Genomic DNA, 15,881 nt, shown 5'->3' with positions numbered 1-15,881 from the left:
AGCAAGGCCGCAGGCTTCAGTTCCATAAGGCCAGTTCATGTTGCTCTGTTTCCTGATGGGAGTTGATGCTCCATCTCAAAATTGTATGCCAAGGCTCTCAATGGGAAGTAGGATATGGGATAATCTGGATGAAGTTTGTACCATTGTGTTAGGGACTAAAACAACATCTTTGAATGCATAAGCACTTTCTATTTAATCCTCACGACACATCTGTGAGGTAGAGTTATGACTATTAGAAAAGGAAACTGAGGCTCAGAGAGTTTTAAGTAACTTGTCCAATGTAACTAGGAACAAAATCCAGGTATCTCTGAATTCCAACTCTGTTTTTTCCACAGCACCATGCAATTTCCCAAAACGTCTGTCTTCATTCAAAAGGGCTAATCTTTTTCCTTTATTTTTAGTCAGATTCAGAGTCTCACTCTCTCATCCAGGCTGGAGTGCCATGGCATGACCATAGCTCACCACAAGTTCAAACTCCTGGGTTTAACCAATCCTTCCATCTCAGCTCCAATATAGCTGGGACTACAGGTGTATATCTAGTTTTAAACTTTTTTTTTGTAGAGATGGAATCATGCTATGTTGCCCAGGTTGGTCTCTGACCCCTGACCTGACCTCAAATCCTCCTGAGTTAGCCTCCCAGAGTGTTGGGATTACTAGCAGGAGCCACTGTGTCTAGGGGTTCATTTTTCTGTGTTAGCAAAAGATGATCGAAAAGTGTCCAGCAGCTTAGAACAAAGAGGAATGACAGTAGTCAGTGCTGCATGAAAACTGAGTATCAGTTCTTGAATTTTATGTTAGTCTAGTTTAAAGATTTATTTAATTATATTCAGAAGATGGAAATAGGTAAGTTTGAAGTTGAGTTAACTTGTCTCCTGAATATAATTCTCAGTAAATGAGTGGTAAAATTTCCCTCCCCTATTAATATTTTGAAGGAACTGGGAGGGTCTAACCTGACTACTCTGAATGTGTCATTCCAAAACTGGCTTTGTGTCTTAGCGGTTGGTGCCTTAAAGCCAGCTCACACAGGTTTTGGCTCTGGGGAGCTCTGACTCTTGGAGATCTTTTCCCACCTCTGCATTCAGTGATTCTGTAGTGGCAGCTTGAAATTGACCTTAGTGAGAGCATTTACACCACAGAAATCAGTGAACTATACAAGCCATCCCTATCCCATTTTTTTTTTTTTTCCTACTGGAGAGGTAGGAAAAAAATTAAACATTTACCCTATGGTTTTAACTATCATTCTTAATCATAGGTATCTGGTAATCAAAGCTGACAGCATTTCCAGATCAAGCTGGTTTTCCTAGGAATATGACCCTGTAATATGACATGAGAATGACTGAAAACTGTCACAAGGATATAATGTGCAAAATACTTCGGATTATTAACCCACTTTAAGCAAGTTTGTCCTGTACGTTTCAGGGCTTCCTGAAAACTTGAAAGTGAACTCCTGTAAACTCCCCCCAGTATCCTCAGAAGTCAAGAACAATTATTTACTTGAGAATGTTGAATAGGACAAGAGAAAAGAAGGGAAGAGACATTCGTTAACAGAATCTATTAAAATGTCTTCAAAATTGTCTTTAGTATTTTATGTAAAATTTCACTGTAGGTAATTGTATTTAAAAAAAAGTATATCACAAGCTAATATGTCAAAGGAACAGGGAACTTTAACGAATGTACTGACATTAAGGAAGTGTGGGAAGGCACTGATGTGGTCAAATCTTTAGAACTCCCCAAGACTACCTCTCTGGACTTCTATGTTTCATCTCCAAAATTATAGCTACATGCAAAAACATAGCTTCATACATGCTTGGTGGGGGTGTAAAATGGTACAATCATTTTGAAAAATTGTTTGGTAGTATCTAATATTCCTAAGTATTTTATCCAAGAGTAATAAAATTTGCATGTCCACACAACTCAGCTTTAAAAGAGCCCCCAAACAAACTAGAAACACAAATTCCAGTAACAGGACATTTGTGGTATATTCATATGTTAGACTATTACTCAATACTTTAAAGGAACAGACTATTGATACACACAGAAACATATACATTGTAGGATATTCATACATTTTGGTACATTCATATTTTGGACGAGTACACAGGAATTAAAAGGAACAGGAACAGACTATTGATGCAATGACCTGGGTGTATCTCAAAAACAGGAACTGTGAGAAAGAAATACCATACAGTGAATACTTTATGATTTCATTTATACATAATTCAAGAACAGGCAGAACTAATCTGTGGTAATAGAAATGAGAAGACTGGTTGTCCCAGACCTGAGAATGGAAGGATTGTTTGGGAAAGGATCTGTGGGAACTTTCTGTCTGGGGTGATGGAAATGTTCTAATTCTCTCTCTCTCTCTCTGCGCTCGCTCTCTCTCTTTCTCTCTCTCTCCCGAGTAGCTACGATTACAGGCGCCTGCCAACACTGGCGGCTAATTTATTGTGTTTTTAATAGAGATGGGGTTTCACCATGTTAACCAGGCTGGTCTCGAATTCCTGATTTCAGGTGATCCGCCCTCTTTGGCCCCCCAAAATGTTAGGATTACAGGTGTGAGCCACCACGCCCAGCTGAAATGTTCTAATTCTTTGTTGGTGGTTATACGCTTGTCAAAATTTATCAAACTGTCCACCTACGATATATTTTAAGCCTGTATTAAATGTAAATTAGAACTCAATTGAAATCTGTATGAATAAATATAAATAAACACATATTTACATTTCTAGTCTAATCCGATAGTCTATTGCAATGAATCCGGCTCCCCTCTGACCCAAGAATTCCACACTTTCTCTCCACCGGCCTTTCAAATACCTGGACTTCATGGTTTCAAAAGGTAGATTCAGGCTTCTTCAAGGCACAATCACCCGCAGGTCATTTCCGCCTAACTTGGAGATTTCGCATTACTGACACAAACGCTCCCTCTGAACAGCCCAGCCTGGACAACAGGAGAAAGTTTGGGAGTCAGGTTCAGTTCAACCTTTCAACTTGGCAGGGAATTCTTCTCCCTCTTACACAGTTTGCAGCAGGGGCAGCGGGGTCACAGCCCCCGTCCCCTCCCCCGGGGCATGAATCAGCCACCCCTCTGGCTCCGCCTCAGTGGGGGTCGGCCGGACGCTCGCCCTGCATAAAGCTGGCACTCTGGCCGACTGGAGCAGGACGCCTCAGGCCGACTGGAGCAGGACGCTGCGCGCCTCCTCTTGCCCGGCGTTTTCTAAGACGCCTCGCCCAGCGGGCGGCTAGTCCCCCTGCACAATGGACCCCTCTCGCCCTGTGGGACTGTCGATTCTGCTCCTGCTCCTAACGGAGGCTGCACTGGGCGATGCTGCTCAGGAGCCAACAGGTATCTGGCCACTCTGGGAGCCTCTGTCCCCAAAGAGCTTCCCCTGGTGCGGGCGGAGAGGGTGCAGCGGGCCAAGGGGCCCCGCGCACCCGCCCTCCAAACCTCGCTTCCTCCAGGCTCCTGCGGCGCGATCCGAGGAGCCTCGGGGAAGTGGGACTGGCTCCCAAGTGTGCACTTTCTCTGCAGAGGCCCCTCCGCTAGGAATCGGCGGGGACAGAACTCCCCGGGATGCCCCTTTCTCCTAGGAGATACACCTAACCACTTTCCCTGTCTTTCGCTTTCCTTCTGCCCCTCCTGCAGGAAATAACGCGGAGATCTGTCTCCTGCCCCCAGACGAGGGACCCTGCCAGTCCCGAATTCCTAGGTACTACTACGACAGGTACACTCAGAGCTGCCGCCAGTTCACGTATGGGGGCTGCGAGGGCAACGCCAACAATTTCGAAACCCAGGAGGCCTGCGACAACGCTTGCTGGTGGATACAGAGTAAGTGCCCCCGGGCGCACCCGGGACTCCCTCGTGCGCGCCTTGCGTAGGCGGCCAGTAGCAACTTCGCAGGTTTCCCAAGTCTCGCTATCTACAGGAAGTTGTAGCCTGGGTTTTCTCGTGTTAAGCAAACCCCATGGTTTTCAGTTTCTCAAAAGTATTCACTAATTTACAACCACTAACACATTTCCTGTCTCCCAACTGACATTGATCATAATTCAATGCCTGGGCAGACTAAGGGATGTATTTGTTACTTCATCATAGAGTATAATAAATGCACGAGAATAATGTGTTAGGCGCAACAGACGTGCTTCTCTGTATTTATCATTAGTTCCAAACCTATGGCTTTTTCTCTCTCCTGGAGGACATAATTTTCTCTTGTCGATTATCCATCAACTGAAACACTTTTACTGGATTTTATTATTAAAGTGTGATTTGGCTCAACTCTTTTTTGTCCCGATACCCAAACGTGTTGGATTAGTTGCGGGATATGGTGGAGATTCATTATACTGCTATATTTTACTTTTTTAATTTTTAAATTATATCTGTTAAGGCCTGTAAGAGAACATGGGGCTTTGCCATTCAAGGAACTGAGGCAGGAGAAAACGTGTATTCATGTGACTAAGCTTTGATTAACTGCATATGTACAAACAATCAGAGAACACCCAGAGAAAACAGTCTTTCCACTCAACTAAGATATAGCACAGCTGAATCAGCTGAATATGCACTCTTAGAAAAAAAAGTAAAGAAAAAGGTAAATAGCTGGATTCATGGGAGTGTTTTGGGGATTTACTATCCCAACAATAATATGACTTCTCCCCGCGCCCCCGAATGTTGCTGAAAACACAGTAAAAGTTTGAAAGTAATAATAAGAAGGCTACTTTTGACTAACATTGCTCTATTGCCCTCCTTTTCCTAGAAGTTCCCAAAGTTTGCCGGCTGCAAGTGAATGTGGACCAGTGTGAGGGGTCCATAGAAAAGTATTTCTTCAATCTAAGTTCCATGACATGTGAAAAATTCTTACGTGGTTGGTGTCACCGGAATGTGAACATGTTTCCAGATGAAGCTACTTGTATGGGCTTCTGTGCACCAAAGAAAAGTAAATACTATTTTTATGGTAGTTCTATTTTACTTTTTTATTAAGACATTTGGGTGGAAAAAATTCGATTTGATGTGAAATACGTGGTTTGCATTCTCATGATTTCACATTACTTGGCAAGTTAATGACTTGTCAAGTTCTTAAGACTGGAAAGTGACAAAGCCATGATTCAAATTTTTGCTTTCTGCCTCTTCTGAATTGTTTATTTAGAACTATTTCTCATCTCAATTCACACATAAAAGATTATTCCTTAATGAATGTTATGACCTCAGATTTGTACAGAATCAGTTATACATGTGGGATAGTGGAATGTATACAGAATTAAGATGGTGAAACTTGAAAATTTCTTTCTAAAGTTTTTGATTAGATTTCTATATTCTTTAGTAATTGCAAATTGCAGCACAAACAACTCTACATGTTTCTGTCCAATCCATCTGTTACCTCTCACGCCACCACCCCTGAATCCTTGAAATGATGGTCTCTTGAGTAGTATTTATTATTTTCAGGGGGAGACAATACAAGGATTTCCCCCAGACACAGAGATTTTTAAAAAGTTCAACAAACAAGGAAAACTTGCTTTGGCAGAGAACTTGATAAAGCTTTATAGCTATACTGTATTGAATATGCAAAATCTTGAGTTAATGTGGCGACGGTTGCTGTGGATGTGCTCTTGTTTGTGTAGATATGTTTTATTGTAGTGGTTATCTGGAAATTAATATACATATATTCTTGATTAATAATAGAATGAGAGCTGTGAAAAACATTAAAATAAAACTACCAATGCAACAAAGTTTACTAAATCATGCCATATATTGTCCTTGAAACTTAGCCCATTTTTACCTAACCATATCTGGTATTTGGGTTTAACTTCTTTTTATATTTAAAGACTACAAAGATGTAGCTTCAGAAGAAATTTTATTCAGTTTATAAAAATTTACAGTTACCAAAATATAGCATGTAAGTTTACCTGCAATTTGAAGCACACCTTTTAAAGGTTTAGTATGATATCTTGGATTCAGAATAAGGCTTCTATGGGATTAGATTTTCTTCAGTTACTTCAGTAATCACCATAATTTTAAAATTCTGGTATTATAACATTTCTAATGTTCTTCTCTTTTTTACAAAGGTCTATCATATTGCTACAGTCCAAAAGATGAGGGACTGTGCTCTGCCAATGTGACTCGCTATTATTTTAATCCAAGATACAAAACCTGTGAGGCTTTCACCTATACTGGCTGTGGAGGGAATGACAATAACTTCGTTAGCAGGAAAGGTTGCATACGTGCATGTGAAAAAGGTAGTAAATGTTTTCTTATTCCACCTTTAGATAAACTTTATAAATAACTTATCAGCAAAATTATATTTTTATTTATTTATTTTACTAAAAGCAAATAGCCATTTCTAGGCTACCCCTACATAAGTATCTCCGTGGTGTTAATCAGTATTGTCAAAATGCTTTTATTGGCTAGCTGCAGTAAACAGTAGCTATATCTTCATATCTTAAAAGTAGAGTGTTATTAACTGAGTGTATAATGAGTTTTGACTTTACAGTCCTTAAAAATAAGATGAAGTGAGCTCAATAAGCATATCAGAAATGGTTATTTATAGTGAGCCTACAAATGGAAGATGTGTGATTTTCATTGTTGTTTTATTGATTTTAGCCTTGAAGAAGCAAAGGAAGATGCCAAAGCTTCCCTTTTTCAATAGAACCCTGAAAATTTGGAAGAAGCAAGTTTAGGCATTTTTAATATGTCATCTCGTGAATGCTTATTTGCCTTTGTGGTTTTATCTGAAGAATAATATGACAGCATGAGGAAACAAATCATTAGTGATTTATTCACCAGTTTTTATTGATACAAGTCACTTTTTAAATTTGTATGTTTTTTATATATAACTGGCGGCTATTCAAATGTGAGTCTACCATTTTTAATTTATGGTTCAACTGTTTGTGAGACTGAATTCTGCAGTGTGTGAGATATAAAAGCAAATATGATTCACCCATTTCTTGGGATGGTATTCCTGATTTCAGAAGAGGATAGTAACTGAAATAGCACAAGACAATATAATTGTGTGCTTTCAACATATTTGAGAATAAAAAGGACCAGCAAATAAAACTCATTTTGCGTTTAAAAGTTGGATTATATTTTAGGCCCAAGAAGACAAAGTTGGAGATTTACCAACACTTTAAAAAATATTCCAAGTGCTATTATGCAGATACAACTAATATTATTTCCATTTTATTGTGTTAGATTGCAGTACAAGGAATGAATAAGGGGATTTATTTAAAAGATCATAACTTTCTTGACCAATTAAAAAAGCTAATCAATTTATTAAAACCAGAAATGTTCACAATTTCTATTTATCTATCAATCCCCACTCACATGTATATGTTTGTGTTGACATATTGATAGAAGGTTTTAAAAGTTTTCCTGTTACATTTTTCCTAAGACATAGTGGGTTGGAGACCACTGAAGTTATAAGAGAGCAAGGAAAGTAAAGTTGTTCAAATGTTTGTACTGCTTAAGGTGTTTATTTTTATAAACCATGCATGAGAAACCATGCATAAGTTTAATAATTTAAATTCCACCATTAAATTCTCATTGATTAAATATGATTATTCCAGTGAAGCGGGTTTTTTCTTTCTCTGTAATAAAACAATTTTTCATGGCAAGATGAACATATTTAAAAGTATGCCGCTTATTTGGAAAAATTATAAATGCATTTACCTTTTGCTTGAACAGTCTTTCATTTAAAAATGTATTTCAGTTATTTTGACAAATAGGTATATGCCTGAGAACATTGACTGATGCTGAAAACTAGAAACAAACCAGATACTCACCAGTAAGGGACTGGTTGAAGATTTTACGGATGAAGAGTTAGCAAAATATCTATATATGTATGTCTTCTGACCCCCAGAACACGTAAGAAACACAGGTCCTAGAACAGTAAAAGTCAGGATTTTCAATGTTAAGAGAAAATGAGATATAAGTATAAAATTAAAGAAATTAAGTACAAACCTTTGACTTAAGTTGTGATTAGAAATATCTGTATAAATTCGTAACTGATTTTCTCTATAAAAAAATCTGCATTTCCCACTTTTCCGTTGAAAAGTCCTCGAGATAATGACAACTCAGTAGCAGTAGTTACATTTACCATAAAGACTGTGGTCTCTCCATACTCATTAAAAAGAACCAGTTCTCTTAGGAGAATAGCTGAATCCAGGTCCAGGGCAGGAAATATATAAGACAAGCTTGGATCATCATACTCCAGAAATCAAGAAAGCTACCAAAGATTAATGAATCACGTCATAAAGACAGGAGAGTAACATTTAGGAGCTCCCACTAACCTAAAATGAGACAATATGAGGATCAAAACAAATAATGGCCACAATGTATATAAACATATAGAAATCTGAGTTTATAATTATACGCATACACCTTCTTGGTACATTTTGGAGGTTTCTAGGGCATTATCTCATTACTTTGAAAACTGATGAATTAACAGAAAGAATAAAGCATTTATCCTTTTTTTTTTGTTTATTTTTTTAAAAGTGTACCACAGAGAAAATAGTATATGGAAGTTGTTCATAGAATTCCACCTAATACATACATCAAAATGTTGGAAAATACTGCTGATGAAAGTATGAATCTAGGTAATAACCATCGTCACTGGGTGCTGAAACCATTATATGAAAGGTTTTGGGGACAGTCTCATGGGAAATCAAGCTGATGTCTCTGAACTCACAGATTGTTTTAACATCCATAATAGTTTAGCCATAGACATTATTTACTTCCCGATATGATATAATAATAAGTACACCCTCCCCATCAAGTATTCTTGGAGAAATAAAAACAGTAAACCCAAAGTTAGTCAAACTTCTAGATCTCACTAACATATTGCCAGATTATAGGGAAATATTCGGGATATAGGAGCACGTTTTAAGAAACCAAAGGAAGTAAATCCATAATGTTATGGACACTCTACAGGACAAATACCCTGGTTTCTCCAAACAAGTGAATAAAATTTTTTAAAAAGGGCAAAGGGGAGAAGTGCTTTAAGAAAAAAATAATAGTTAGCAATGACAAAAGCAGCATGCCGTTAAAAAGTTGAGTAAGCCCTGAATTTATGACAGTTTTTGGTGGGAATGATTATAGGAAAAGGATCTCGTGTGTGTTCTGGTGTTGCAGAGTGAGTGATTCAGAGCCTCTGAGGATTCTGGGGGTTCCTAGAAATCCCAAAGGGAAGCCAGATTTGGTACTTGCTCCCTTTATCTCCCATGTAGCCAAAGCCCTTAGGGGATCATAGATACAACTCAGCCTACATTTGCACCCCTCTGTTTAGAATTGGTAGGAAGTAGATCTTTTGGATAAAATTATTCTAATGCCTTATTACCTTTACCATGCTAGTTCAATAAAGTATATATAAAGTGGTCATAGGACATTCTGCAGCCAAAGGGAAAATCCTTCTTTCCACAATCAGTGGGAAGGCAAGTCACAGCTGTCGTTTCACAGACAGCCTACTTAAAAGAAATGTCTTATTCTGTGACACAAAAAGTCAAAACAGAAATGGGATGGTTTTTAATAAGGCGATATTTTTAAATTACCCTGGACTACCACTCATGTGTCCTCTGTGCACATACATTGTCATAATATTCAACCATAGAAACTGCAATGGAGGCCTCCCAAATTGCCTGGATCACAGTACCCCCAAGTGTGCATGCTGTCTCCCCCAACAGTCTTGTTAGGCTTTTAACCAACAATTTTATCCAGTCAGAGAATATTCTATGGAATGTCTGTCAATATATTGTAATAATGGCTGTAAAAATTTTAGCTATGATGCATCCAGAGATAAATCTCTAGGGTGTCCCCAAGGAGTTGACCTAAAATAGTCAACATGAGAAGGATGTCTCTTGATCCTTCATTAGCCTTCTTATGAATGGATGGACTTCATTGTAGTGGCAGGAACTTATCTTTACAAGCTTCATGTTTCCAGTAAAATTTAGGTCTTGTGACAAAAATAAGGAAAAGTAGAAAAGTACAGAGTTGTATCATTAAAATATCCTTTGCGTATCTATTGTTATAAACTTAGATATAGAAGTAGGCAAACACAAAATCAGAATCATCCAAAATTATTTCTTCTCACTTCACCCACATGATCAATTGTTCACCAAGTAAACCTAGGTAAGCCTTTCCTAATCCTCATCTTATACCAGAAAAATTAAAACACTCCCAAGTTTTTCTTCCAGTCTATGTCTGCCTCATATCTAGTCATCTACACTGATGCCAGAGTAATGCTGGAAAAAAAATATGATCAGGTTAATCCTTTGCTTAAAACTCTTCAGTGGTTTCCTATGGAATCTTCACATACTGTCCAAGCTCCTCATGTGTCATTTAAGAATGGTTATGCATGTACTATAACATGCTTTTCCAGATGCATCTCTCATTATCTGTAACCTGTTATTCAGTTGCACTAAATTATCTGCAGTTTCCAAAGCATGTCAAATTGCTTTACTTTTCTACAACGTGGTTCTGAAATTTTGTACATGAGAACCATCTGTAGAGCCAGGTATGCAGCAGACTTTTATACCCTGTGCCCAGGGGTTTTTATTTAGTGGGTTTGAGTTGGCGCTCAAAGATGCACATTATAAACAACAACTCCAGATGATTAGGATGTACACTTTACATCCCACTTTAAGGAACACTGTTTCTAAGCCTTACCATAAGTTTCTTTGAAAAAATATACATTATTCCCTCCTTGTAACTATTTGGCCAGTTGAATCTTCTTGTTGATAAAGTATTCCTTGCCCAACCTGAAGCAGGTTTAATCATTTCTCCTGTGGGCTTGCTTAAACCTAGTGCAACATCCTAGTTGTACTACTGCAGTATTTAATTATTTTCCTTGAAGTTTTATTCTGAGGGCATCAAAGTTTTTTGTGTAAAGTTAATGCTATTTTTTCTTTTCAAAATATATTATTAAACTAATTGTATACTAGATAGGAAATAAAATACATAGGATAAAAATAAAAGTAATGCAGAATTTTACCACCAAGTGATTAGTAACCCATGTCTGTTTTCTTAAGGTGGAAATAACTTAGTAAAGAGATATACACATTTTAATGCTCTCAGTTTATACTGAGAAAGTGTATTACAAATTACATCAATCTATCTCCAACTAAAAATATATGAAAATGGCCAATACATTAGGTATAAACAGAAAAATATTAATACATCACTAAAGGCTAGTACCATTAGTTATTTTTCCTGATCTTCCCCTTCCTCCCACCCTGCACCCTCCAAAAGGCCCCAGTGTATGTTGTTCCCCTCTATGTATCTGTGTGTTCTCATCATATAGCTCTCACTTGTAAGTGAAAATATGCAGTATTTGGGTTTCTGTTCCTGTGCTGGTTTGCTAAGGAAAATGGCCTCCAGCTCCATCCATATCCCTGCAAGGGATGTGATCTCATTCTTTTTTATGGCTGCATGGTATTCCATGGTGTATATGTACAACATTTTCTTTATCCAGTCTTTCACTGATGGACATTTAGGTTGATTTCATGTCTTTGCTATTGTGAATAGTGCTAAAGAGCTTCTGCACAGCAGAAGTGATATCTTATAGTGGTTTTAATTTGCATTTCCCTCCATAGTTAATGATGGTAAGCACCTTTTCTTGTACCTGTTGACTATTTTTATGTCTTCTTTGGAAATATGTCTATTTAGCTCTTTTGCCCATTTTTTACTAGGTTATTTGGTTTTTGGTTTTACTACTGATTTCTTTTATATTTTGGATATTATCCCCATGAGGTATATGTTTCACAAATATTTTCTTCCCATATGTAGGCTTACTTTTCATTTTGTTGACTGCTTCCTTTGCTGTGCAAAAAACTTTTAGTTTGATGTAGCACCACCTATTTATTTTTGCTTTTGTTGCCTAACCTTTTGGGTGATATCCAGGAAATTATTGATAAGGCCAATATCAATAAGATTGTCCCCTATGTTTTCTTCTAGGTTTTTTTTTTGGTTTCTGACATTATGTGTAGGTATTTAATCCATTTTGAGTTGATTCTGGCATATGGTATAAGAATAAGGGTCCAGTATCATTCTTTTGCATGTGGATATCCAGTTTTCCCAACTCCATTTATTGAAAAAACGAATCTTTCCTCATCATTTCTTCTTGGTGGCCTTGTTGGAAATTAGTTGAGCATATATACTTGGGTTTATTTCTGGGATGTCCATTCCATTCCATTGGTCTATGTGTCTGTTTTATGCCAATATCATAATCATACTGTTTTGATTACTATTGCTTTGTTGTATAATTTGAAATCAGAATGTGTGATGCCTCCAACTTTGTTGTTCTTGCCTTCATTAATAGATTTACTAACTGTAGTTATAGTAAAAAAAAAATCCTTTATTGTCTATATATGTACCTGTGCCAACATATACAAATTAATGTAATACACTATATTAAGTGAATAAAAGATAAAAATTATGTGATTAGCTCAATAGATGCAGAAAAAATATTTGACAAAGTTCAACACCTTTTCCTGATACAAATTCTCAAAAAAAAATGTATAGAAGAAAATTTCCTCAACATAATTAAAGCCATTTATAAAAAGCCAACTGCCAACATAATTAGTGAGAAAAAATGGAAAGGTTTTCCTCTAAGATACAGTACAAGGTAAGGTACAAAGATGCTCACTCTTTGCACTTCTATTCAACAGTTCTTTTAAAATTGCTGGAAGTAGTAGCAAGGACAATCAGACAAGAAAAAGAAATAGAAGTCATCCAAATAGGAAAGTAAGTAAAATTATCCTTGTTTGCAGATATGATTCTCTGTGTAGAAAAACCTTAAAATGCCACAAAAATGGTGAGAACTAATGAGCGAATTCAGTAAAATAGTGGGACACAAAATCAACATAAAAAATTAGTTGCATTTCTTTACATCAATAATGATCTATCTGTAAAAGAAATCATATGATTGGGCAGTTTTTATAAGATAAAATACTTAAATATAATTCTACTGTTTTTAAGTGTTCTAATAAGTGGATTTAAAAACTATATTCTTATTAATTCCACCATCTTGTTTATTTAAGTATTCTTGGTTTTTCTCTTAATTGAAGTGGCCTCAAATGAAAGTTTGAACTGTAATAAGAAATGAGCTAAAAAGTGAAAACGTGGTTAAAATAAAATCAACTCATGTAATAAGCAATAATATCAATTTTATGGAGGAGGGTTAAATTATGATAGAACTAAAGTTCAAAAATAATGTTTAAGTGGAAAAGAAACTAATTGTCATGAGACATTCTAGGACAGCAATTATATTTATTGATATTTGATTTTTTAATGTTAAGTATAATCACTAAAAGTAAGTATATATGATGTAATTTCTAAATTATTAAAGATGAAAAATAAAAATACAATATAATCAATTAAAAAGAAGGCAAGAGAAAGGAGAAATAAAGGAGTAAATATATACAAAAGCCAGGACAAATAGAAAGCACAATATAAGCTTATAGAAATAAATTTAAATACAATAGTAACTATATTAAATGCCCATGAAAAAATTATAAATACAAATATTATTTTTCTGGAATAAATAATAAACCCCAGCCCTTTGCTGTTCAACAGAGACATACATAAAACAAAGAAAAACCAAAAAAATTGACAATAAAAGTAATTAAATACATACCAGGAAAATACTAATCCAAAAAGTTGGCAAATACCAACCATTAAAAGGCCATTAATATAGACAAAATTCCATTTAATATTCAAATTTGCAAAATAAATTTACCAGGAACATGTAAGTATTCTGAATTTTTGCCCACCTAAAAACAGATTTTTAATCTATCTATATATCTATCTTAACAAAACTTAACAGAAATATAAGGCTAAGTTAACAAATATACCATCGTAGTGGGAAATCTTGATATGCTTTTCTCAGTAATTGATAGGTCAAGATAGAAAAAAAATCCCTAAGAATATGTTGACTATTTAAATAACTCAAAGTTAATACAAGTTTTATCTAATGGATAAATAGAACACTGTCTCAAAACAGTAGAATACATGTTCTTCTAAAGTAAGACTCAGCACCCTTTCTCTGAAAAAATCAGATGGTAAAGGTTTTGCAAGAGATGTGGTTTCTGATACACTGCTGAATCCTACCATTGTAGCACAAAAGCAGCCACAGACCATACATAAATAAATGTATGTGGCTGTGTTTCAATAAAACTGTATTTATAGTAGCAGATATCTGGCTAGATTTAACCTGTGGGCCATAGTTTGCTGATCCCTGCTCTAAAGTATACACTGAATATTAATAAAATCATCACCATTAACCATAAAGTAAGACTCGACCAATTTGAAAATATTGGTATCATAAAAGTTACATTCTTTGACAGCAATGCAATTAAGTTGATTATCAGCAATAAGAAGGTAACTAGCAAAATATTTTTGTTTGGAAATTTAGAAAAACACTCATAAGTCAGAAAGAAATTGTTGAAAATTAGAAAATATTTTGAACTAAATAACAATGAAAATATTACTTATCAAAACTTGTAGAAGGCAGCTAAGAAGGTACTTAGAGAAAGTTGTTAGCATTTAATGCATATATTAGAAAATATGAAAGGCTTAACTTTAATAAGTTTAGTATCTAAGAATTGAGATCATTTTTAAAAAGAATTGGATTGTCAAATAAGATTCATATGAGGAAGAGATCAAGCTTTATTACTCATATCGAGAATACAAATAATCAAAGATATAGTCAAATCATAGAGAGGTCTAGCACACTTAGCTGGTCATTCTGAGTCTTTTATTTTTTATTTACTTACCTATTTATTTTTATTTATTTATTTTTTTGAGATAGAGTCTTGCTCTGTTGCCCAAGCTGGAGACAGTGGCACGATATTGGCTCACTGCAACCTCCGCCTCTCAGGTTCAAGTGATGCTCTCTCCTCAGCCTTCCTAGTAGCTGGGATTGAGAATGTGCGCCACCATGCCTGGCTAATTTTTGTATTTTTACTAGAGACAGAGTTTCCCTATGTTGGCCAGGCTGATCTCAAACTCCTGGCCTCAAGTGATCTGCCCACCTAAACCTCACAAAGTGCTGGGATTACAGGTACGAGCTACCCACCGTGCCAGGCCTTCTTTTTTTTTTTAAGCTGCATCCAAAGTTCTCTGTCCCAGAATACCCACACGGAAGGAGTTATTTAAGTCATAAACCATCTATGTTTTATACTTATATGGTTGTAGCTTACATGATATTCCCCAAGTATTCATGGCCTATACATCTACTGATTTCAAGTTTATTTAAGCAATTCTAAACAATCGGGAACACCTTGCTGAGCCTTTTGTAGATGAGGCCTTTCTTTCTAAAAAACCATTTAGTTTGTTTGGCATGAAGTCTGTCACTAGAATATTTACAAGAAGAGATAAGACCACCTTCTTTGTTTCTGGTGGTGCCTCCTCCCCTAGCCAGGAGACTAAATGGATTGCAGACCTGACACTTTAAACTTTTTTTTTTTTTTTTTTTTTTTGAGATGGAGTTTCACTCTTGTTACCCAGGCTGGAGTGCAATGGTGCGATCTCGGCTCACCGCAACCTCCGCCTCCTGGGTTCAGGCAATTCTCCTGCCTCAACCTCCCGAGTAGCTGGGATTACAGGCACACACCACCATACCCAGCTAATGTTTTGTATTTTTAGTAGAGAAGGGGTTTCACCATGTTAACCAGGATGGTCTCGATCTCTTGACCTCGTGATCCACACGCCTCGGCCTCCCAAAGTGCTGGGATTACAGGCTTAAGCCACTGCGCCCGGCAATCATTTTTATCCCAAGAAACTAGAGTCAGAACAATGGAATAAAGCTGAAAAAGTGAAATTACAAAATACCCAGTAGAAAAAAATACAAAATCTCTGAAATATCAGAAAGCTGAAATATAAAGCAAAGATGATAAAACATGCTGAA

General features: G+C 36.4%; 1 protein-coding gene across 1 annotated transcript; it reads left to right on the top strand.

Annotated features, from left to right (window-relative positions):
- The first annotated feature begins 3,130 nt into the window (after positions 1–3,130).
- TFPI2 (tissue factor pathway inhibitor 2) lies at positions 3,131–7,043 on the top strand. The gene is made up of 5 exons (XM_017525105.2): positions 3,131–3,343; positions 3,644–3,826; positions 4,746–4,925; positions 6,052–6,222; positions 6,587–7,043. The coding sequence occupies exons 1-5, from the start codon at positions 3,256–3,258 to the stop codon at positions 6,661–6,663; spliced, it is 699 nt and encodes a 232-aa protein (XP_017380594.1). The 5' UTR covers positions 3,131–3,255; the 3' UTR covers positions 6,664–7,043.
- The last annotated feature ends 8,838 nt before the right edge of the window (positions 7,044–15,881 follow it).

The sequence above is a fragment of the Cebus imitator genome, unplaced genomic scaffold, assembly GCF_001604975.1.
Source record: "Cebus imitator isolate Cc_AM_T3 unplaced genomic scaffold, Cebus_imitator-1.0 Scaffold37, whole genome shotgun sequence".
NCBI classification, from domain to species: Eukaryota; Metazoa; Chordata; class Mammalia; order Primates; family Cebidae; genus Cebus; species Cebus imitator.
Note: the sequence above shows the minus strand (reverse complement) of the source record. Positions and strands in the feature narration are given on the sequence as shown.